Below are 25,439 nucleotides of genomic sequence, written 5' to 3'. Positions count from 1 at the left end.
CCATGTTTAAAGTATGTTTTTTGTACTGTGTTCCTTTAAGAGAAAGCTTAATCCTTTAGGGTACTAGTGTACCGATAATTACAATGTACGAGTTGTTGATGAATTAATTTAATTGAATGCTGTACACCCAGTATGGAATGGATATTTTATTTCTGTTTGCATAAGTACTGAATGTTCAAAAATGTACAGAGTAGTGTGCTGCCCATTTACGTAAGGCATTTTGGTGCCTTGTCAAGGATTTGAAGCAGTACATTATGGTGTTTCAAATCTTTGAAGTGCATGCTTTACTTTTCTTTGCCTGTCATTCTTTCCAGCTGCTAATGTGAAGGGGGAAAGTAGAGACACTATTACATTTTGAAAGGAGCGTACTTAACCATTTATTAGCACCCTAATGTGTTATTTTAATAGGAATGACAAAATACAAGATTGAGGTTGACTTGCTGTCAATGAATTTGTGAGAGAGACGCCAGCATCTGTTCCTTGAAGCGTGCTTTGGTATTGAGAAACCCCGAATGTGATATTTGTTCGTGCTTTTTTTATTTCATTTCACGCTTCAAATAATTTTTTAAGTGGACACTTATAGCGTAAGTCGGATGTTTATCTTTCGGGGTTAGTTTAAAAACCAATTCACTAAATAAATGAGTGCCTAGATTTTCGCAAACACCCTAAACCCACAGTGCCTGCCGTTTTGCTTCTGATATATCTTACTAAAGTTGCTGTGGTACATGTAACATTGTTTTTCCCTCAGCATTGGCCCCATGGTTTGCATCTTGTTTTTATTCAATTTCACACTAACTGGCTTGAGCAGTTTGCTTTAAATTCTAGTGACTCTAGAGAGGCCAAGGAGTGTTTCTTCTCCAGAAAAAACAGTTCAGTACATGGTCCAGTCTGAAGCATCTTGCCCAGCTTAAGCTTCTTTGACTGATGACCTGTCTTTTTAATTCCTTTCCAAAGAAGGTCTGCAGATATTAAAAACAGTTGGTTAGCATGTTTCTTCTTGTACAGTACATTATTGGCCTCTGGTACCTCAACTTGGAGATGGCTCCACCATTTTAAAACTTTGCACTGTTGTGATAGATAATATTTTGCTGAAGGAGTGTCCACCCCCCCCTCCCCCTTTTAAGACAATTTACACTTTGGTAATAGATTTGCCACCCATAGTATTAGCCAAGGATGAAATGTCTTTAAAAATGAACCCATCTTTCCTTGTTCCGCTGCATCTGAATTTTTTTTTGAAGCAGTCTATTCGATTGCCAGTACTCTTCTTGATGCTTCATTGACTGAAGACCGGTTTGAGATTGCATACTTTAAAATTTGAGAGTTCTCAGTCATGTATCCAGATTTGATGAATGCAGAATGTGTAGGGGCAATACTCTAGATTATGAAAGAAGCTTACACCTCTTAAGTAACACTGGTTCTGATGTATGGTGTTTCTGTTAATTCCTTATTTCCTTTTCTCTCCCGTCATAGTCCCATGACCTTTTTCACATCTGCTGAGCATGGAAATTCTTCGAATAAATTTAGTCAGATCAAATGTCATCAGTTATGTACTTGTGTATTATTCTGTCTGTTCTGTTGTGTAATGCCCTAGTGCATAAAGTGCTTCGCGAAAGCATGTGAAATTTTTTGGGGGGTGAGGGGCGCCATCTCTATTTTAGTGATGAGTGATCCGCGGATAGGACACAGTATCCATCAGAACCAGCATTACAGAAGGTATGTAACTTTTTTTTCTAATACCTACTGTGATCAATGGGAGAGGGAAATGTGGTTTGCTTAAGTTTTCACCAACTTATTTTTGCTGAGAACGTTATTCTACAGCGTCGATTCATTAAAAATAAATTTTTCAACATAACTATTTCATTTCTTTAGGCTCCGTTTGTAAAGCGTTCCATAACTGTAAAAAAGATACTTCCTCGTAAGACGCTGGTAAGTGAGCTATACGGATTAAGACTCGCTATTTTTTTTTTTTTATAAAAAAGTTGTGTAATGAGTATTTACTTCCCTGGTGTCCATACTTCCCTAAGGTCAAAATTCTGTATGACCTGGGGATGCCACCGAACCATACTTTAGTGAAGGCAAGCAAAGCTGCATGACCTGGCACTATCATACAGATAAGTTTGTTAGTATGTCAGTCCTTATTTGGTCCTTTTATTGTTTAATTTATAAGGGGACGCGTTAGAGGTTCGATAGACCTTTTGACTATGCTTAGAGTGGTTCCACCATAAGCCCTTAATTCAATGCAATTACAACATCATTATCAATAAACATCACGTATATCTGGAATCCATTATCTTCACACACCATGACCCATTTGGCCATGAATGACCACACCTTTTTAGTAAAGTTAAAATATTTATTTCCTTAGATTAACAATGCCAATATCATGTAAATTAGTCTCAACACCAAATGATAAACATATATAAACAACACTGGTTGACCAAATCTCGTAAAGAATCTCAATTTAGCTAAAGCATTGACTATTAGGCTTTCAAGAATCACAGTACAGATTAATAGCAAGAATAACTGCACAATAGAAATGGCATATATCTAGATTCAGCAAAGTAACGATATCCGCTTTTTATTATTCACAATTTTATTAACACTTCTGGATCTCCTGAACTAACCTGATTAGAATAGCATGTTTGGACTTCATGCAAAACCGTTTTAGTCCAAGTTAATTTGGAAGAGCATCTAACTCTGGCTCTAACAAAATAGCGGATGGTACTTGGAAACAAAGATTAAAATCTACAACCAAGACAATAGCATTTTGCTATACCTCTCCTCAGTATGGATCGACAAGCTGCGATTCTCTTTGTCAGTTGGACATCCATCTGGTCAACTCCAGCAAAAGGGCAATGGAAAGGAATGGCTAAGACACAGCAGTCTTTAAGCAAACTAAACTATTTATGAAGCAATCTCTTAAGAACAGCATTGACCATTAACAATTTAGCTTTAAAGTAAAAGTTTACAAATAAAGTCATCAGGAACTGCTCAGTTCTTCAAACTACGGGGAAAATCAAAATAGAAAAGGTGCCCTTCTCCTCTGTGCATTCGGGCTAAGTTACAGTCTCCTAAAGAAATTCCCATGTTGCCATTGGTCAGGAAATCGTACATTTACAGTCAATCCAATGGAAATTAAACCCCAAATCTAAAATATAACGAAACTATCTTTCACATGTCTGATTGGCTCCTGTTCTCCTGTTCCATCGTCCGACTCGTCAGGTAACTTTCTTGTAACAATCAGTACACCAGTCAGTGCATGGGAACATCGCTGTCTCACGCATCAAAAACTACAAAGTTGCAACTTCTAGGACAAGACATTTTAGCAAAGCAGTTCTCAAGCGAAAGTTAGACATCTGCTAAACGTTTGGTCAACACAGTGTGAACAATAAATCAGTATTTCTCTGGACATGAATTCCCACAAATTTTATTCACACATTGCAGCTTAATATGAGTAGGCCCAAACCTCGTTAACTTAAGGCCTACGATTAATAAGCTAATACATAACATGAAATCATTAATGTAACATACTAATGAAATCTTCTCTACACATGCACTTTGAATAATAATGAATATGCATTCTCTAAAAGCATTGGGTTTTTGACGGCCACTCAAGTGGGCACATTTTCCAAGTCGCACTTTATTTTCTCTGTTGGCCTAATTCTATGCAAATTCTTAACCCTTAAAACATAAAAATCAGTAATAAATTCAGCGTTAACAATCCCTCCTCTAATGATTAAATGTCATCAAACTTTATATCATTTCACACACATTTTTGTTCACCTAAAATTTACATTCCCTATAACTTTTATTTCTTCTACCCCATTTCGATTTTTCCTTGAAGAACTTTTCCATTTTAATTTCTTCCCTCCTCTGATCCTTTTTCAATTTCTTAATTTTAATCACATGACACAATTTATAAATTCCCCATGTTCTAATTATGCAAATCACAATAATCAATATTATCTGTATTATTTTCAGAATTATTCCTTTCCAAATGTTGCCAAGCCAATTTCCCACAGAAACAAAACCCTTGCCAATCTTTTCCCCAACTCCAGGTTCTTTCAGCTCATCCAAACTAGTGCTTTCATTAGTTAGATTAATTAAGCCTCTAATTTCTTTACTATTATTAGGTATAAACGTGCAACAATGTTGCGTTTTCAGCATTTTACAAACTCCGTCCTCCTTTGCTAAAAGGATGTCTAACTCAAGGCGGTTTTGAACTCCTAGATCTTACCACAGCCATGTCTGTATCCATTAGGATCATGGCTCCTGAAAACTTTGTCAGCATGTTATCCACAACTTTTATATTTTCACTGAATTCAAAATGACTCCCACTGAAGGAATCCTTGCTCTCAAAAATATCTCCCACTGTGCCAGAATAAGATTTTCGCTTTTGTCTATCATGATGCAATTCAGTCATTTTAGGTACTTTATTCAGGTTCTAAAGCTGAAAAATCTTTGGGAAAACTATCCCTAGGTAACATGTGCCATACCATCCTCTTGGAAGGCTATAATAGGCATTTGATCCACAGATGTAACAAACTCAAGGAATTGCTGTGACTGGTCCATTTGACATGAAAGTCCATTTATTCTGAAACAGAAACGTGTCTACATTCACTCGTTCCCACAAACAATGAGTCAGTTTTAGATTTAGGCCTATATACACAAAGTTTCCCTACGTATTATTCACCTAAAGCAAATTTTCCTTGCATCTTTATTTCGCTAAATGCATGATTATTTCTAAATGTCCTTTTCTCTGAACCTTTCTCTAACCTCTCCTTTTGTGCTTTTCTACTATCAGTCTGAACTAAGAAACTCTTTTCTGTAGGTGTCAGCAAGTATGTGAGGTTGTTTCTGTGCGCGTAAGCTGTGCTATATGTCAATGTAGGTTCAAAGAATTCTCTCACTAACTCTCTATTATTTTCCTTAGCTACTCTACTCAGGTACTTAATTATAGGAACAAACGAAAACACTACGTCCTGGTGTGAGTAGAAATACTGAATGCATTCCTGGTTATAGAGTCTTGTTAGTAAGAGATTACAGCTTATTCCATACGTAAGAGGCAAACTATGGTAAGTAATACCTTCCTCTACTGATGATGGAATCTGCATTCACACAACATTCCTTCGCATTCATCGTCTCAACATATTCATGCAATAGGCGATAAAAAACATTAGAAGAAAGATCTCCTTGGTTAGTATCTATGTGCAAGTATTTCTCATCTAACCTAAACTTATCTAATTTTGTAAGTGTAGTAGTTGTTTCTAAAGCAGCGGTATGGTTTGCCACAATCTTGGTAAACAGTCATACTCACAATCAATACCAAACACCCTATCATGCATGCATATAATCGCCAAACCAATACCTATGTAATTACAGCACCTATTGTTCCTAACCTGCTGATTTTGGTTATTCATAATCTGTAAAGAATCAGAAAGTAAAAGAGAAAAATTATAGCTATGCAGCAAAAAGCCTCCAATTGTCTTTAGCGGTTATTTACAACTCTAACTTTCTTCCAGGACCCTTTCTTTAAAAATATGTAGCTTGTCAAAATCGGCAATTGGTCAAACTCGGTCTAGCAGCTTGTCAAATCAGGTTATTTCAAAATGTCTTTCGGTTATCTCTAAGTTGTCTCTTTTCCCTAGACTCTTTTCTTAATTTCACAGCTTTACAAAGTTCAGTTCATTGTTCTTCACGTGCCAAAATATTGACCTGGTATTTCTTGATCAAAACAAAAGGACAAAAATTCACTTGCCGTTGCATACGCCCTTTCAGGACCTGCGTATCTTCGATCTGCAATTCGCTTTCTTTTCAATCTTCGATTTCCATTTAACTCTCCGTCACTCAAATCTTCTTTTCTTGTTGTCTATTTCTTCTTTGATTTGTTGTCACTGTAATTGCTTCCTATCTCTTGGACTTGCGATTTCTTCCACTTATCTCCTTTCAGTGGAGCATTTGTCAATGCTCTTTTCAGTGTTGGACTAGTAACTTCTCTCTGTCCTGCAGGATTTCTCTTGATGTACCTGCGACTGGTTCAGGAGGAGTCGGATTGTTCTGGGTTTGATCAGCCTCAACTCCTTACCCTGAGGGTCTGTTTGCTCTGTGGGTCTTTCAGGACTGTCTGCTTCTGGGAGAGCCCTTCCCTGACTAGACTCTCCTGCTACCTCAGTTGAGGTTGGTTCACTGTCACCCTTCTGTATTTCTTGTACTTCCTCTCTCACAGGACTGTTTGAACCGCTTTCGGTTTGCTCAGATTCAGTCTCTGATTCTCCTGCTCCCCTCTCCGATTCTGTAGTTGGTCTGGAAGTTGTTGGTACTCTCAACAACTCTTCATTGTTCAAACGACAAGGTACTTTCCGAGTATGGCCTGCATGAACTCAGTTCGGAACGCCGGTGCACTTCACAGCTGTAATAGTAACCAGTACTACTTGGTATGGGCCTTTCCACCGGGGTTCCAAGCATGTCTTCCTCACGTTTTTTCTGATCGCAACCCACTCTCCCACTCAGGTTGTTCCTTTGATCTTGAGACAGTTGCAGTGTGGTGGCTCCCACCTGATGAGAGAGAGTAAACCACATCAGCCAGACCTTTGCAGTAGTCAAACACTATATCATCTGTTATGTTCACAAGAGCACTGGCAGGAACCGCTGGCAATCTCATTGCTTTGCCCATGAGGACCTCATGCGGTGACAGTTCAGTTTTCATGTCAGGTGTGTTTCTCATACTCATCAGAACGAACGATAGTGCATCTGGCCATTTCAGATTCACGGTGTAGGAAGTTGGCTCTGTATGTGCTATTTCAAAGTAAGGAATAGCATGCACAGAGTCCAAGGGTTCCCCTTAGAGGTAAAATAGTGGTAAAAAGAGATAATACTAATGCTCTATTTTGTGGTAGTGTGGTCGAGCAGTAGGCTTATCCAAGGAGTAGTGTTAAGCATTTGTTGTACGTACACATAGACAATAAATGAGGTACACACACTCAGAGACAAATCCAGTCAATGGGTTTTGTTATAGAAAAATATATTTTCTTAGTTTATTTTAAGAACCACAGGTTCAAATTTAACATGTAATATCTTGTTTGAAAGGTATTGCAGGTAAGTACATTAGGAACTTTGAATCATTTCAATTGCATGTATACTTTTCAAGTTATTCACAAATAGCTATTTTAAAAGTGGACACAGTGCAATTTTCACAGTTCCTGGGGGAGGTAAGTTTTTGTTAGTTTTACCAGGTAAGTACGACACTTACAGGGTTCAGTTCTTGGTCCAAGGTAGCCCACCGTTGGGGGTTCAGAGCAACCCCAAAGTTACCACACCAGCAGCTCAGGGCTGGTCAGGTGCAGAGTTCAACGTGGTGCCCAAAACGCATAGGCTTCAATGGAGAGAAGGGGGTGCCCCGGTTCCGGTCTGCCAGCAGGTAAGTACCCGCGTCTTCGGAGGGCAGACCAGGGGGGTTTTGTAGGGCACCGGGGGGGACACAAGCCCACACAGAAATTTCACCCTCAGCGGCGCGGGGGCGGCCGGGTGCAGTGTTAGAACAAGCGTCGGGTTCGCAATGGAAGTCAATGAGAGATCAAGGGATCTCTTCAGCGCTGCAGGCAAGGGGGGGCTTCCTCGGGGAAACCTCCACTTGGGCAAGGGAGAGGGACTCCTGGGGGTCACTTCTGCAGTGAAAGTCCGGTCCTTCAGGTCCTGGGGGCTGCGGGTGCAGGGTCTTTTCCAGGCGTCGGGACTTAGGTTTCAGAGAGTCGCGGTCAGGGGAAGCCTCGGGATTCCCTCTGCAGGCGGCGCTGTGGGGGCTCAGGGGGGACAGGTTTTGGTACTCAGTCGTAGAGTAGTCCTGGGGTCCTCCCTGAGGTGTTGGTTCTCCACCAGCCGATTCGGGGTCGCCGGGTGCAGTGTTGCAAGTCTCACGCTTCTTGCGGGGAGATTGCAGGGTTCTTTAAAGCTGCTCCTTTGGATAAAGTTGCAGTCTTTTTGGAGCAGGTCAGCTGTCCTCGGGAGTTTCTTGTCGTCGTCGAAGCAGGGCAGTCCTCAGAGGATTCAGAGGTCGCTGGTCCCTTTGGAAGGCGTCGCTGGAGCAGAGTTCCTTGGAAGGCAGGAGACAGGCCGGTGAGTTTCTGGAGCCAAGGCAGTTGTTGTCTTCTGGTCTTCCTCTGCAGGGGTTTTCAGCTAGGCAGTCTTTCTTGTTGTTGTTGCAGGAATCTAAAATCTTAGGTTCAGGGAAGCCCTTAAATACTAAATTTAAGGGCGTGTTTAGGTCTGGGGGGTTAGTAGCCAATGGCTACTAGCCCTGAGGGTGGGTACACCCTCTTTGTGCCTCCTCCCAAGGGGAGGGGGTCACATCCCTAATCCTATTGGGGGAATCCTCCATCTGCAAGATGGAGGATTTCTAAAAGTTAGTCACCTCAGCTCAGGACACCTTAGGGGCTGTCCTGACTGGCCAGTGACTCCTCCTTGTTATTCTCATTATTTTCTCCGGCCTTGCCGCCAAAAGTGGGGGCCGGGGCCGGAGGGGGCGGGCAACTCCACTAGCTGGAGTGTCCTGCGGTGCTGTGACAAAGGGGTGAGCCTTTGAGGCTCACCGCCAGGTGTTACAGCTCCTGCCTGGGGGAGGTGTTAGCATCTCCACCCAGTGCAGGCTTTGTTACTGGCCTCAGAGTGACAAAGGCACTCTCCCCATGGGGCCAGCAACATGTCTCTAGTGTGGCAGGCTGCTGGAACTAGTCAGCCTACACAGACAGTCGGTTAAGTTTCAGGGGGCACCTCTAAGGTGCCCTCTGGGGTGTATTTTGCAATAAAATGTACACTGGCATCAGTGTGCATTTATTGTGCTGAGAAGTTTGATACCAAACTTCCCAGTTTTCAGTGTAGCCATTATGGTGCTGTGGAGTTCGTGTTTGACAAACTCCCAGACCATATACTCTTATGGCTACCCTGCACTTACAATGTCTAAGGTTTTGTTTAGACACTGTAGGGGTACCATGCTCATGCACTGGTACCCTCACCTATGGTATAGTGCACCCTGCCTTAGGGCTGTAAGGCCTGCTAGAGGGGTGACTGACCTATACTTGCATAGGCAGTGAGAGGCTGGCATGGCACCCTGAGGGGAGTGCCATGTCGACTTACTCGTTTTGTTCTCACTAGCACACACAAGCTGGTAAGCAGTGTGTCTGTGCTGAGTGAGAGGTCTCCAGGGTGGCATAAGACATGCTGCAGCCCTTAGAGACCTTCCTTGGCATCAGGGCCCTTGGTACTAGAAGTACCAGTTACAAGGGACTTATCTGGATGCCAGGGTCTGCCAATTGTGGATACAAAAGTACAGGTTAGGGAAAGAACACTGGTGCTGGGGCCTGGTTAGCAGGCCTCAGCACACTTTCAATTGTAAACATAGCATCAGCAAAGGCAAAAAGTCAGGGGGCAACCATGCCAAGGAGGCATTTCCTTACACACGGATGTACACATTTTCCCAATTCTTGACTTCAAGGTACCATTCATTTGCTCAACAAGTCCTGAGGCGTCAGGGCGGTAACTACTATGCGACTTCGGCTCAAGTTTTAAAGCTGATCATAGCAATTTAATTACTTCATTGTTGAAGTGACTTCCCCTAGCTTATTATAAAGAGAAGGGAAAACTAAAACGAGGTATCAGTTGTCTATGCAGTAATTTTGCTACTGTTAGGTTGACATTTCTTTGTGTGGGGTGAGCTTCAATCCAATGACTAAAGATACAATCGCAACACATATCTCAATCCTCCACACACGGGCATCTCAATAAAATCCATCTGCATTCTGCTAAATGGACCTCCCCCTCTTGCAATGTGGCTCATAGTGACCACAGTCCCTTTACTCAAGTTCATCTGCTGACAGATGACGTAATGATGGCAAACTGTTTTGGCAACCTGTCTAAACTTTGTATTGAATCAAAATTGCTTAAACGTGCAAATCATGGCATCTCTTCCAACATGTGCTTGACCCTGATAATATCTAGCCATTAGTAGTCAAATTGTTCGGTAAAACCACTTGTCCCTCCACGGACACCCATAGGTCGTCCTCACGCTGAACACATTTTAACTTTAACCAATTTTTCTTTTCTTCCCTGTCAACATTATCCTGAAGCGCTTTCAGTTTTCCCAAGTGTCAATTAGATGCAAAGCATAATTGGTACAATTTTCTTGCTTAGGTAACAATTCCGTTTACCTTTGAATGTTATACAGTTCAATGCGTAAAACCTTGCACCTTGATCTGCATATCTATTTCCCATTGACACAAAATCTTTTGATTTCAGGTGTGCACTGCATTTCACCACAGCAATGTTTTCTGGCATTTGTAAAGCTTGTAACAAACCATGTATTCTTTCACCATTTCTTACTGGTGAACCAGAAGAGGTCAGGTCTCTCACCATAGCTGGCCAAAATCATGGGCTATTCCAAATCCATACTGGCTGTCAGTATATATGGTAACTTTAAGCTGTGCAGAAACATGGCATGCTGTCATCGGGTCTACCAATTCAGCCACTTGTACAGAATACACTCCTCGAAGCCATGAAGCTTAGAGTATACCAGATATTGTGCACACAGCATATTATCTCTTAAACAGGAACCATCAACAAAAACAACTTGGTTGTTTTCTTCCAGTCGGGTATCTTTAATGTCAGGTCTTGGTTTTGTGTACAAATCGGTAACCTCCAGACAGTTATTTTCAACTTGTCAACTTCAATATTTTCTTTTGTAAGCAAAGTTGCTGGGTTAAACACTGCTCACCTTTTCAGTGTTACATTGGGACAACCCAGGATAACAGTTTCATTGCGCGTCAACCTGACGTTCGTCATGTGTTGTCTTTGTTCGGGCAAGCAAAACGTCAGTGGAGTGAGGGACCATTACAGTTAAAGGATATCTCATCACAATGCTCTCACTCCGAGTGAGGTTCAATCCAACTATGGCTACTGTCTGTAGACAGCCAGGTAAAGTTGCTGCAACGGGGTCCAAAGTAGCTGACAGATATGCCACTGGGTAGTTTACACCACCATGGACTTGTGTCAAAACAGACAAAGAACATGCATCACGCTCATGGCAAACCAACATGAAGAGTTTTGTGAAGTCAGGCATTTCCAAAGCCGGTGCTTTGCACAAACTCTCTCAATTTAGTAAGGGCTTTCATACCAGCTTGATTTAACATTAAGGGATCAGTAACTTCTTTGTGAGTCAGCTTCTGCAAAGGCTTTGAAATGATTGACAAGTTGGGAATCCACTGGCGACAATATCTCACCATGCCCAAAAACATTCTGACATCTCTCTGTGTGACTGGGGGATGCATCTGCAATATGGCTGTAACCCTTTTTCTGGAAATCTTTCTAGCTCCTTTTTCAATTTGGTGTCCCAAGTATTTCACTTCTTTCTGACAGTACTGTAATTTCGCTGGGGACACTTTGTCAATTTTTTCCCCAAGTGATTCAGTAAGGCAATAGTATCGTACTTGCATGCTTCCTTTGTTCCTTTGTCTTGGACGCAACCAACAAATCCTCAATAAAATGGACTAATGTTGATTGGAAAGGCAATTCCAATGACCCCAGATTCTTTTTCAGGATTTGGCTGAAAAGGGACGGTGACTCTGAAAGCGCTTGAGGAATCCTGCACTAACTGTAGACTCGATACAAGAATTTGAAACAGAAGAGAAATTGTCTATCCTCATGAAGAGGTACAGAAAAGAATGCTTGAGACAAGTCGACTACGGTGAACCATTCAGCATCGCATGGGATCTGAAACCCTATCACTACTGGATTTGGCACTATTGGACAACAATTAATCACAATATTATTCACTTTCCTCAAATCCAGAATTTCCCACATTGCTTTCCCATCCCATTATCGGTGAATTACGTGGGCTGCTCAGCACTTCTTTTAAAACACCTTGGTTTACGAATTCTGCAATTATGGGAGCAATCCTCTCAATTGTGTCCTGTGTCATGTGGTATTGAGGTCTCTGGGGAATATCGCATTTGGCTTGGCTGGGACCTTAACTGGCTCAATTCCTTTGATTAGGCCAATGACTTTTCCTGTAAAATGCCACACTTTAACTTTAACTGTTCCCTGTAAATCAAAAGGATGATCTTGTATTGTAAATACTGGAAAAAAAACTCATTCACTGTATCACAATCTGTTTCAGCAGGCAAGTCATCTTCAATATCACTGTCTGAATGGCAGTTCCATCGTTCGAGCAAGTAATCGAACATCATGTTTTGCATAGCAAGTCTCTCCCTTGTGAGGATACTGGACTTGAGTCAGACTATGAATTTGTGTAATCCTTTAAAATTCCCAGTTTTAACCTGAACCGGTTCTGTGATCGGATTTGTCAAATACTGATTGGCAACTCCTACAATCTGCACTGTTTTCCGTGAAAGTGGCAAGTTTGGAACTTCTGCAGTTCTCACTCTAGAGCGTGAAGCTCCTGTGTTAACTAAATATGAGACTTTGTAACCCATCACTTTTCCCTTCACGTATGGACCCTTCTAATCTACTTCTAACAAAGCTGCTAACACTCATTCCTCCTCATCTGAACTCTTAATCACCCAATCATCATTCGCTTCATCCTCCCTGTGTAGTGGATATTGGTATATTGTGCTATTACTCTGATTAAACCTGGGACCTGTGACTTGCTGAGGAAGCATCACCTGCTGCTGCTTCAGCCAGCTTGAAGTATTTGAATTTGTTGCCTAGGTACTATTTGCGCTCGAGGTTACATTTGTTGTGACTGGGGCATCTGCAAAAGTGCCATTTGTACTTGTTGCATGGATTGAAAACTTTGTATCGGGTTCACATTATTTTTGAAATTTAGATTTTGACCTCTCATTCTTGGTCCTCTCATATTTGGGAAAGAATTGATTTTTTTTTAAATTGATTTTTTTGCTGAATAACACCTTCTTGACCCAACATCGGACACTCCTGTTTCCAATGTCCGAGGCCTCCGCAAACATGACATGGTAACAATCTCTTCATTCCTTGCACACCCTCCTGAACAACAACTGTACTCCGATCAGGACCACGGTGCACATTTCCAATTCCACCACGACCTATACCTTTCGCCTGATTCTGCAACTACATGTTTCCTTCTACTGCTGCGGAAAATTTCCCTGCATTCATGATTGTGCCGCTTTAGTCTTCATCACCATTGCCTTTTCCTTCAACTTTCTCTGCTTCAACTCAGTCTCGTCACTACAGTACTTTGCATACTGCAATACTTTGTCAATCAGCTTCTCTTGCCCACAAATCAAATGACTCTTAATCATCTGGCTAATTTCAGGTCTCAATCCTTCAACAAATCTGAACACAAAATGAATCACGTCCTTTGGCTCATTTGTTTCTGTGCTAATGTAATGTTTGAATGCCTGCAACAATCTCTCATAGTACGCATGTATTGACTCTTTCCTTCCTGAGCTGTCCTGTCTATTCTCTGCCAATTGATATTCTTGGGCGAAATTCTAGTTTTAAAAATTCAATCACCTTATAGTAATATTTCATTACGTCAGCAGATGGTGCACCTGTGGTTGGATCGCTCTGAGGTTCTCTTGTTGGCCAGTCTACACTCCTCTTGCATTCCATCCACAAATCTGCTTGAACTACTATTTCTAACATCGTATACAAGTCCTCCCACAGCCATTTTGCGAGTTTCACAAACCTATCTGTTTTCTGGTACCTTTCCACTGGCTTCTGTCTCAACCTGGGATAATCATTAGTAAATGACAATATGTCACTTCTGCTCCAAAGGACATGGACAAAATTCCCTCCCGGAATTTCTCTCATTGGTCATATTTTCACAGGGTCTTCAACTTGCTGCACATTAACAGTAAGATTCCCAGAATCTCTTTTCCTCTTGTCTCTTTTCTTCACCCGTCTGCCTTCCCACTTGTCTAATGCTCCCCATGTTTGAATGCTCTGAACTAGTTCTCTAATGTGAATTTTCATTCCCAGTATTCTCATATTCTCAAAGTCCTTTGAGTCAAATTCTAATTGGTAACTCCTCTTAAAGTGCTTGTTTTTCTCAATTTCTACGTCCTATTTGCCTGCCAAATCTGCTAATTTCTGATGTAGTATTCCTGCTTTGTTGCTGGTCCATTTGCACGCGTAACGTAACTCATCTTCTCTGTATGAGTCAATTCTGTCTAACCCTCTGCTTCTAGTCTTATCCTGGTTAACTTCAGGGCACTTCCTCTACTGGAATCACCTTGGGTGCTACTCAACTTCTCTAACCATTCAGTTAACTGCTGAGCGTTCAAACCTTGTAATGAGATGTTGTTATTGCTTACACTGGGCACTTGCTGTAACGTTAGGCTCAGGGACTCTGGTGTCATTGTGCTTGGATTGAAACCCATATAGAAGCTCCACTGATTAGTTGGAGGAGTTCTAAAAGAACCCAAATCAATTAACTGACCTTTTCCATCAAATGACGGTCTCATAGCTGTCACCATTCTTGCATTTTCATTGAATCTCTCCCTCTCTACACTCGGATTCAGGATTTTCTGCTCACTGCGCCTGTTATTTCCATGGGGAAACAATGGTATGACCGGACCTATGGTAACCAGTACTGACACTGCATCGGGACTTGATAGGGCATTTTAATCTCTTGGGTATATTACTTCTGTATTCTGCCTTATCAATGCCGACATCTGTGTCTGAGATCCTGTTATGGGGCTGTATCTCTGGATTGTCTGAGCTTGCATTGGGGACATTAAATTCAGTGTGGACTCTATCCGGATCAGAGCTGGCTTCTGATAAACTTGTCCTGTCAGCACTACTAAGTTTGTTGCAGTATCTACAATAGGCACATCTGGGTAAATTCTGGTTATGTCAATCTGTGGCATAGGCATTTGAATCGCAGAAATGTTCGGAACACTGGCTAACCTGTATCTGGCTCAGTGTAGATTCAATTGGTATCAGAGCGGTAGGATCTACACCAGTACTTAAACCCTTCTCATGTGCTGGGGGACGATTTCTCAGTAACTGCAAAATAAACTCATCGTCTGAATCGTCATTTCAAGTCAAAGACTTCTTAGACTCTGTGGATTTCTGCTCTTTCATCAGAAGGATATGAATCCTGTTTCTGAGTACTTTTTCTATTCTCACTCTCGTTCTCTTGTGTAATTGCAGGAAACAACTTGATTCCCTGTGAAGTGTCAGTTCTCCAAAATTTCTGCTCACTATCCCATCTCGCCTCAGCTAGAGTCTTCTCAGCTTTCCTCATTCTCCTCTCAAACCTCAATTGCTGTTGCTGTCTGGCTACTAATTCCCAAATAGCTAATGCTTCAAACTGTGCGGGGCTCCGAGAAGGTTTCAAATCATACAGTACTTTCCTCAAATTCTTAAATTAAATGTTCCATGGGCAAGAAATGCTAAGCTCCCATCTCTTTCTGTTCCTTTGCACCATTGTTTCAGCCAAAGACATGGCGCAGCACCTTGTTCTTCAAATACAATATAGACAGGTGTATAGTCTCCTGTTCTAGTTGGAATAAATGTATCTCCCCTTAGGGCACTTTTTAAAGCTTTGAAAAAGTTAATGTCCAGTAATTTACTACTTTCAATCTAATCAGGAAGTGTCTTCCAATCCCAAAATCCTTTTCGCCTACCCCCTCAACCAACGACACTTCACGGTTGTCCACCAATCTGTTTGCGGCCCTTCTCACTAACCAACCTATCCCAGCGCGGCTCCAATGCTGTCACACTCACACCAGCTGACAAAGCTCTTTGGCTTGCCGTCCTAAACTCAGATCCTCACGACAATAGATGCAAATATTGTGAGCTCTAAATAAAATCAATACACAAATTTGTCTATTTACTACAGGTAGGTAACACAATTGCTTCAGAAACCTTACTGATTTTTCTCTTTGGCATGTCTCTCTGACAGCTACTCCTATCTGTTTCCCTAACTCGCAAGCAAAATTCGACCAGAAAATTTCACTCTTAACTGATCATTGGGTTATCCTGGTGCACATAAGACTCGCCAAATCTCAGTCGAAAAACCTATCATTCAGTTTAACACGCACTATTGAGTTTGTCAACCACGCCCGATTGATCTATTAAATGGACAAATTACAACATAAACCAAGTGTCTCATACACTTATTCAGTACTCTGAAGTCTTAGACCACAAAGGGTCCGTATAAAAGCAACCACATGGGCTATTTTTGAACACAAAGTGCCACACATGGGGAATTCGACGATTTCCCTACTCTCACACTTTGGAGTATGCAAACCCCTTAGACAATTTCATCTGGAGTACGCAAACTCCCTAAACACTCTAAAACATCGCAGTTCACCTGCGATTTGCTTAAGCTGTGCAAGCGCAAAACCTATTCCATTCACACAATCACTAAAATCCAGAGAACGTCTTCAAACAAGTATTGGCAAGCTCCAAGGAAAGTCATGGTAGGTTCTTAGGAAGACATAACTTTTCACTTTTGTACCATCAAATCTGGAAATGTTAACCTTTACCAACTTCTCTACCAAATCTGTGAATTATATTGATCTCTTAAGAAGACTACCCATCCGATTTTTCCAGCAAGATGTAGGGAGAAAAAGGTCCTTCTGATGGCCTCTTAAGGAGACTCACCATCCTACTCTGCTACCATTTCTGTTAGTGTGTCAGTCCTTATTTGGTCCTGTATTGTTTAATTCATAAGGGGGCGCGTAGGAGGTTCGATAGACCTTTTGACTATGCTTAGAGTGATTCCACCAGAAGTCCTTAATTCAGTGCAAATACAATAATATCAATAAACATCATCACATATATCTGGAATCAATAATCTTCACATACCAAGACACATTTGGCCATGAATAACCACACCTTTTAGTAAAGTTAAAATGTTTATTTCCCCAGATTAACAATGCTAATATTATGTAAATCAGTCTCAACACCAAATGTTCAACATATATAAATACTGGTTGACCAAATCTTGTTAAAAATCTCAATTTAGCTAAAGCATTGACTATTAGGCACTGAAGAATCCCAGTACAGATGTCAGAGTCACCAGATCCTCTGGGTCTGCGTACGTTCCCAACATGTCCACCCACTGAACAGCTCCAAGACTCTGATAGATAAATCACAGAGGCTAAGAGTTCAAGAGGGGATTAGGAAGGGAAGGAGACCTGTAGTAAGAAAAAGGTTAGAACACACAATATGAAAATTATATCTCCTGAAATCAATACTAGACTATGATTCTAAGCATAGTCATTCTCAAAACATGAACAATCTAAGAATGAAGTTTAAAATTACTAAGATTCAGGATGGCCGGATACCTGTAAGGGAATCATGATGGATTAATTGAAAACTTTCTTATTCAAGTACTTTCCTTTACATGAGAATCAGAAAAACGTTCTGACTAAATTTTAAACCAGTCATATAAATCCGTTTTTGAGAATGCATACCAGGACCATGCAATATTGCATCTAGACACTCTGATGATCTTCTGTGTACTCTTAAAATGTTTCAACACAAATTGCGCATATTGTAGATTTTTATACATATATATAGTAAATACCATAAAAGGATTGTACACCATGAATAACACAATATGGATTCAGGAAAAACAAATCACATAACTTGTCAACTCGAATATTACATGATAAATATCTTAGAATAGTGGCATACAATAAACAACATGAATTAAACTCGAGGAGAGAATCGTGCGTCTTGCCGATTCGAGTGTCACCATGTAAAAAGCCAAGAAATGGTAGTACGCAATGAATATCAAAGTCAAATCATCATTAAACGAATCGCGCGTCTTGCTGATTCGTAAACCACGGTGTAAATGCCAAGAAATAACAGCTCACAATGAATAACAAGATCAAAGTACAATGAAACGAATCGCACGTCTTGCCGATTCTAAGCCACCATGCAAATGTCACAAACACTCAAGCGCATATTTCACACGCGCTAAGTACTCTGTCAAATTATAAAAGAATTAGGCCCAAGAACATGAGAGTTCTCGATAACTGAGTCAGGAGGCCAGCCCAACTACCGGGACAGGAGCTCAGGAAGTAGCTGCTGCTCTGCACCGGGACCTCTGAATAGTGAGCACTTGGAGCTGGGCTGGCTCCTTTTTATAGAGTCTGGCCCAGCCCACAACCACACCCAGGCATGTTGCAGGGAAAGTCTCTAGAAGGCCCTCGAAAGGGACCACACCCTAACACACTCTGAAAGCCAGCAGCAATACATTGCAAATGAACATTATTTGTAAGCACATTAAAAATAAGTCTTCAGGATTGAACTCTGCAATGCAAAAGGTTAAACAACAACATATCAGCACAATGCATAAATTACGTTGTTTTGGGAGTGCTGAGTTTTTGCATTTTAGTCGCCAATAGAGTGCGCACTGCCCTGCTGTTGACAACAGGTTAGTATCAAGAATAACTGCACAATAGAAATAGCATATATATTGATTCAGCAAAGGAACGATATCTGCTCCTTATTATTCATAATTTATTAACACTTCTGGATCTCCTGAACTAACCTGATTAGAATAGCATGTTTGGAATTCATGCAGAACAGTTTTAGTCCAAGCTAATTTGGAAAAACATCTAACTATGGCTCTAACAAAATAGCGGTTGGCACTTGGAAACAAAGATTACAATCTAAAACCAAAACAATAGCATTTTGTTGTGCCTCTCCTCAATATGGATCAGTAATCTGCGATTATCTTCATCAATTGGACATCTGTCTGGTCAACTCCAGCAAGAGGGCAATGGAAAGGAATGGCTCAGACACAGCGGTCTTCGAGCAATCTAAACCATTTATAAAGCAATCTCTAAGGGAGAGCATTGACCATTAACAATTATTTAGCTTTAAAGTCAAAGTTTAGAAATAAAGCCTTCGGGAACTGCTCAGCTCCTTCAAACAGGAAATCGTATGTTTACAGTCACTCCAATGGAAATTAACCCCCAAATCAACTAAACTCTTTCCCACATCGATGATTGGCTCCTCTGCTCCTGTTCCCATCGTCAGACTCGTCGGGTAACTTTCTTGTAAAAATCCGTCCTCCAGTGCATCCATGGTTGGTTCTTGAGAACATCGCTGTCTTATGCATCAAACTCTATAAAGTTGCAACTTCTGGGACAAGACATTCTAGCAAGCAGTTCTAATGAGGAAGTTAAAAACATCTGCTAACTGTTTGGTCATCACAGTGTGAACAAAAACTGTAAATTTCGTACTTGTATAGCGCACTACTCACCCGTTAGGGTCTCAAGGCGCTGTACGCATACCGCTGTGGAACCCCTCCTGGCTTTGCCCCATGAGGTGCCCACTCCTGGGCAACCTCCAAGGTGAAGCCAGGCATCCCAGTGCTGTTGGGGCCGTTGTGGAGATTAAGCAAGCTATTGCCCAGAGTTACAGAGTGGGACCCATAAATTAGATTAGGCACCAATGCGAGAATTATCAGGTCCGAGGAAATTGAGCCCAAGACCTGCCGAGGCGGGAACTGAACCCTGGTCCCGGGCCAGATTTCTGCATCAGGGTCTGCCGCTCTAACCATTGAGCCACACTTCTCCACCAATAAATAAGTATTTCTCTGGACATACCTTCCCACAAATTATATTCCGACATTGCAGCTTAATAGGAGCTTGTGCAGAGTAGGTCCAAACCTCGGTAACTTAAGGCCTATGATTAATAAGCAAATACATAACATGAAATCATTAATTTAACATGCTCCTGAAATCTACATGCACTTTGAACAATAATTAATATGCATTCTCTTAAAGCATTGCATATTTTGCGGCCACGTTCTCCAAATCGCACGTTATTTTCTCTGTTGGCCTAATTCTATGCAAATTCTTAACCCATAATACATAAAAAATCATTAGTAATAACTTCAGTGTGTTCACAAGTTCTCCCTCCTACATACCCTATAGAGAGAGAGAGAGGAGTAATCCCACTATTCCACTAACTCCCTAACTATACTAAACCATCACTTCCAAGGTCAAAGTCACTGCAAGCTTAGCACCTGTGCTTTTTTTTTTGGTTCTACATTGAAAGATATTCTTTAATGGATTGGGAGGCCTCGCCCACATAATAGTGGCATGCTTCATCATTGGTTACCCCAACCTGCCAAACCAAGTTGATACTGGCTTGGCAGTGTCAACCTTAGTCCCACAGGAAAACTAACTCCTATTGGGACACGGAGATCAGAATAATTCTTGTTCTGGTCAGTGACAACTAGGGTTCTAGAAGGATAGCCAAAATACCTTTTGTGCCTGTCTAAAGACAATACTTTAATAATGACGGCATGAGGTAAGAGTAAAAACAAGTCTGTGGTGCAACAATGGTCTCCATAAACCAGTACACCAAAATCAATACCTTATGAAAATGCCAATATGTTTCGGCCTCTTTACAAGTACTCACTTGGGAAAATCTTTTCTCCGAGAAGTCTTGTGGCCTTCGTCGGGACAAATGTCTAAGTCTCATATTCTACTGTCTGTTACATTTCATGTTCTCATATATGCAACTAGGTGTCTCTGCAAATGTCAGGGCAAGGCGTCATCAGTCACTAGGGGATGGGGTTGGTACCACTAGCGGCAGCACAATGTAGGGGCCCTAAGCAGGTGTGAGAAATGGAGCACCTGATTTTACGAATTTGTGACAATAAGTGGTACTCCATCCCCTAGTCACTGGTATAGAAGTAAAAGGATGTCACCTGACAAAGCAAAATTTGTCAAAGAGAAATAACAAACAAAACACAGTCATGGCGATTAAGAGAAGCAAACGTTTATTTGCTTAAACCCAAGGGAGAAGACTCACACAGTGGTGCACTGTGGGGTACTTCAAGCTTATCAAATTGAGAGGAACCTTTTATAAGTTTCAGCACTCATTGGTTTGCATTACAAGCACTATTTCATCGTCTACGAGATGCTTCAAGGCGTATAATTGACTGAAAAATAATTATATTTTAAAGAAAAACAAGCTTATCAGAGTATTTTATGACCGTTTTGACATCTCAAGTCTCCACATACTCGCCTCTTATCTCCGTTTCAATACCCCTGTTTGGGGCAAATTGCATTTCATATGTAAGCACCTATCCTCCCTAAAGGTCACATTCCGGTTACATGGTGTAAAAAGCTATAATTTTGGAACATGTCACTTATCTTAACTAAAAAATACTATTCTCACAAGTGAGTGCTCTTGCAGGATTTGCATTGCAAATTAGCTAATTATGTTCTCAGGTTTCTTAGAGTTCAGGGTTACAAAGCATACACAGAGTTGAGATAAGGCCTTGTGTGCCTACTCTTGCACCTGCATTTTATGATCTATTCAGCATGACTAAAGCTTTGCATCCTATCTTAAGTGGCCATGTTTTACAGGAATGTGAGCATGTCTTTCTAAACTGTTCTAAAAGCACAATTCAAAATGGAGAATCTATTGCTAATGTTTGAACAATAGTTCAAATCTATAGGTCTATATTTTTTTTTCTTCTTTTCACACCCCATAATGAAAAAATTGGGAGAGGATGTAAGTTGATCCATGATTTTCAACTCTCTGGTCCTCCATAGTTCCACATCAACTCTCTAGATCAGTTTTATTTATATAACTCTATGTTCAATGGCATCTGTCGCTGTAGATACACATGGTATGCATTAGCTCGCCATCTGGTGTTGGGTCGGAGTGTTACAAGTTGTTTTTCTTCGAAGAAGTGTTTTCGAGTCACTGGACCGAGTGGCTCCTCCTTCTGTGCTCATTGCTCATGGGTGTCGACTCCATCTTCGATTGTTTTCTTTCCGCCATCGGGTTCGGACGTGTTCCTGTCGCTCCGAGTTTCGGAACGGAAAGATAGCTGAAAACGGAAGATTTTCGACGGTATCGTTGCGATCCGGTTCGAGATAAACACATACGACAACGCATTGAACATCGAAGCGCTTCGGTGCCCTTCGGGGTAGATTTCGGCACACCGTCGGGGCCTAGTCGGCCCGACCGCGTGGAGAACAACGCCGATGGAACGGACCCCGTTTCGATTCTGCCCTGAATGCCACAACAAATATCCTTATATGGACCAACACTCGGTCTGTAACCTGTGCCTGTCACCCGAGCACAGCGAAGAATCCTGTGAGGCCTGTCGGGCGTTCCGGTCCCGAAAAACTCTGCGCGACCGTCGAGCGAGAAGACTGCAGATGGCGTCCACGCCAAAAGAACATCGACAGTTCGAGACAGAAGAGGAACAGGAGGAATCCTTTTCCATCCAGGATTCAGACTCCGACGAACTCGACCATCCAAAAACAGCGAGTAAGACGTCGAGATCAGAAATTAAAAAAGGCAAAAAGGCCCAGGGGACGCCACTGCCAACCGGCCATGGCTCAACCCAAATTCACGGTGACCAACAATCGGCACCGAAAAAGGCCCATTCAGTGTCGAGATCGTCCGACTCCGGTCGAGACACCGGCACGCAGCCTCCTCGGGACCGAGAGAGTGCTAAAGAGAAGCATCGACACCGAGAGTTCGGTGTCGACACGGATCGACGCCGAGACAGTGGCGCCGAAGATCATAGAGGCCAAGATTTTTCGGCACAAAAGAAGAGGAAGGTTACCTCGGAGCCGAAAAAACAAACAACAGGGTTTTCGGAGCCGAAAAAAGCACCAACAGACCCAGTTTCAGGCTCCTATACTGAAGAACTTTCTATGTCTTCACAAATGAAAAGACACAGATTCGAACAGGAACTGCAATCCACTGAAGTGGATCACACGCAGAAGTGTATCTTTATTCAGCAGGGGACAGGGAAAATCAGTACCCTTCCACCTGTCAAAAGAAAGAGAACACTTCAGTTTGTAGCACGAGAGGCTCCTCAGCAACAAACAGCAAAGACGGTAACACCACCTCCCTCGCCTCCACCTGTAACTCCGGCTTCACCAACTTACACCCCGTCACATTCGCCAGCTCACACCGCCATGAGCCACGACGACCAAGATCAAGACGCGTGGGACTTGTACGATGCACCAGTGTCTGATAACAGCCCAGACACATACCCAACTAGGCCATCACCACCTGAGGACAGCACAGCCTATTCACAAGTGGTGGCTAGAGCAGCTCAGTTCCATAATGTGGAACTACACTCTGAACAAGTAGAGGATGACTTTTTATTTAACACCCTCTCCTCCACCCACAGCTCCTACCAGAGCCTGCCTATGCTCCCAGGCATGCTTCGCCATGCAAAGGAGATCTTCAAAGAGCCAGTCAAAAGCAGGGCAGTAACGCCTAGAGTGGACAAAAAATATAAGGCGCCTCCTACGGACCCTGTATTCATCACCTCTCAGCTGCCACCAGATTCTGTGGTGGTAGGGGCTGCCAGAAAACGGGCAAATTCACACACTTCTGGGGATGCACCTCCCCCAGATAAAGAAAGCAGAAAGTTTGATGCAGCCGGGAAGAGGGTCGCTGTCCAAGCAGCAAACCAGTGGCGCATCGCAAACTCACAAGCGCTGCTAGCGCGATACGACAGAGCCCACTGGGATGAGATGCAGCATCTCATTGAACATCTCCCAAAAGATCTACAAAAAAGAGCAAAACAGGTTGTTGAAGAAGGTCAAAACATTTCCAACAATCAAATACGCTCCTCTATGGATGCAGCAGACACAGCCGCAATGACCATTAATACGTCGGTTACCATCCGTAGGCACGCATGGCTCAGAACGTCTGGATTCAAGCCGGAAATTCAGCAGGCAGTACTTAACATGCCAGTAAATGAAAAAATGCTGTTCGGTCCGGAGGTCGACACAGCCATAGAAAAGCTCAAAAAGGACACTGACACTGCCAAGGCCATGGGCGCACTCTACTCCCCGCAGAGCAGAGGATCTTATACCACCTTCCGCAAAACACCTTTTAGAGGAGGGTTTCGGGGTCAGGCCACACAAGCCAGTACCTCACAGTCCGCACCGTCCACCTACCAGGGACAGTACAGGGGAGGCTTTCGGGGCCAGTATAGAGGAGGGCAATTCCCTAGGAATAGAGGAAGATTTCAAAGCCCCAAAACCACTACCAACAAGCAGTGACTCACACGTCACTCACCCCCCCCCCCACACAACACCAGTGGGGGGAAGGATAGGTCAATATTACGAAGCATGGGAGGAAATAACTACAGACACATGGGTCCTAGCAATTATCCAACATGGTTATTGCATAGAATTCCTGCAATTCCCTCCAGACATACCACCAAAATCACAAAATATATCAAAACACCATTCACAGCTTCTAGAGATAGAAGTTCAAGCATTACTGCAAAAAAATGCAATAGAATTAGTACCAAGCACACAAATAAACACTGGAGTTTATTCACTGTACTTCTTGATACCAAAAAAGGACAAAACACTGAGACCAATTCTGGACCTCAGAGTAGTAAACACATTCATCAAATCAGACCACTTTCACATGGTCACACTACAAGAAGTGTTACCATTGCTCAAAAAACACAACTACATGACAACCCTAGACCTCAAAGACGCATATTTCCATATACCAATACATCAATCACACAGAAAATATCTAAGGTTTGTATTCAAAGGAATACATTACCAATTCAAAGTATTGCCTTTCGGTTTAACAACCGCTCCAAGGGTATTCACAAAATGCCTAGCAGTAGTCGCTGCACACATCAGAAGACAGCAAATACATGTATTCCCGTATCTAGACGACTGGCTAATCAAAACCAGTTCGCTCACACAATGCTCAAACCACACAAATCAAGTTATACAAACCCTCTACAAACTAGGGTTCACCGTCAACTTTGCAAAATCCAACATTCAGCCAAGCAAAGTACAGCAATATCTAGGGGCCATAATAGACACGACAAAAGGAGTAGCAATGCCAACTCCACAAAGAATTCACAATTTCAACAGAGTCATTCAACACATGTCTCCAAATCAAACAATACAAGCAAGAACAATACTACAGCTCCTAGGCATGATGTCCTCATGCATAGCCATTGTCCCAAACGCAAAACTGCACATGAGGCCCTTACAACAATGCCTAGCCTCACAGTGGTCTCAAGCACAGGGTCACCTTCTAGATCTGGTGTTAATAGACCGCCAAACTTACCTCTCGCTTCTATGGTGGAACGGTATAAATTTAAACAAAGGGCGGCCTTTCCAAGACCCAGTGCACACCTACTTCACACTCTGGGGAACACCTCAGATAGACTTATTTGCAACAAAAGAGAACGCAAAATGCCAAAACTTCGCGTCCAGATACCCACACAAGCAATCCCAAGGCAATGCCCTATGGATGAACTGGTCAGGAATATTTGCTTACGCTTTTCCTCCTCTCCCTCTCCTCCCTTATCTAGTGAACAAATTGAGTCAAAACAAACTCAAACTCATTTTAATAGCACCTACGTGGGCAAGACAACCCTGGTACACAACACTGCTAGATCTTTCTGTAGTACCCCACATCAAACTGCCGAACAAACCAGATCTGTTAAC

At 42.2% G+C, this 25,439-nt stretch overlaps 1 protein-coding gene and 1 long non-coding RNA gene across 2 annotated transcripts in view; one reads left to right on the top strand and one right to left on the bottom strand.

The window, feature by feature from the left end:
- Positions 1 to 25,439, top strand: part of CDCA5 (cell division cycle associated 5) — an 83,993-nt gene that overhangs the window by 19,035 nt on the left and 39,519 nt on the right. Inside the window, exon 3 of the mRNA XM_069207975.1 lies at positions 1,870 to 1,926. Coding sequence (XP_069064076.1) covers positions 1,870 to 1,926 — 57 coding nt within the window. The remainder of the gene's footprint in view (positions 1 to 1,869; positions 1,927 to 25,439) is intronic.
- Positions 2,366 to 25,439, bottom strand: part of LOC138259964 (uncharacterized) — a 70,287-nt gene continuing 47,213 nt past the window's right edge. The window contains exon 3 of the long non-coding RNA XR_011198779.1: positions 2,366 to 6,555. This is a non-coding gene — a long non-coding RNA (uncharacterized lncRNA). The remainder of the gene's footprint in view (positions 6,556 to 25,439) is intronic.

The sequence above is a fragment of the Pleurodeles waltl genome, chromosome 9, assembly GCF_031143425.1.
Source record: "Pleurodeles waltl isolate 20211129_DDA chromosome 9, aPleWal1.hap1.20221129, whole genome shotgun sequence".
NCBI classification, from domain to species: Eukaryota; Metazoa; Chordata; class Amphibia; order Caudata; family Salamandridae; genus Pleurodeles; species Pleurodeles waltl.
Note: the sequence above shows the minus strand (reverse complement) of the source record. Positions and strands in the feature narration are given on the sequence as shown.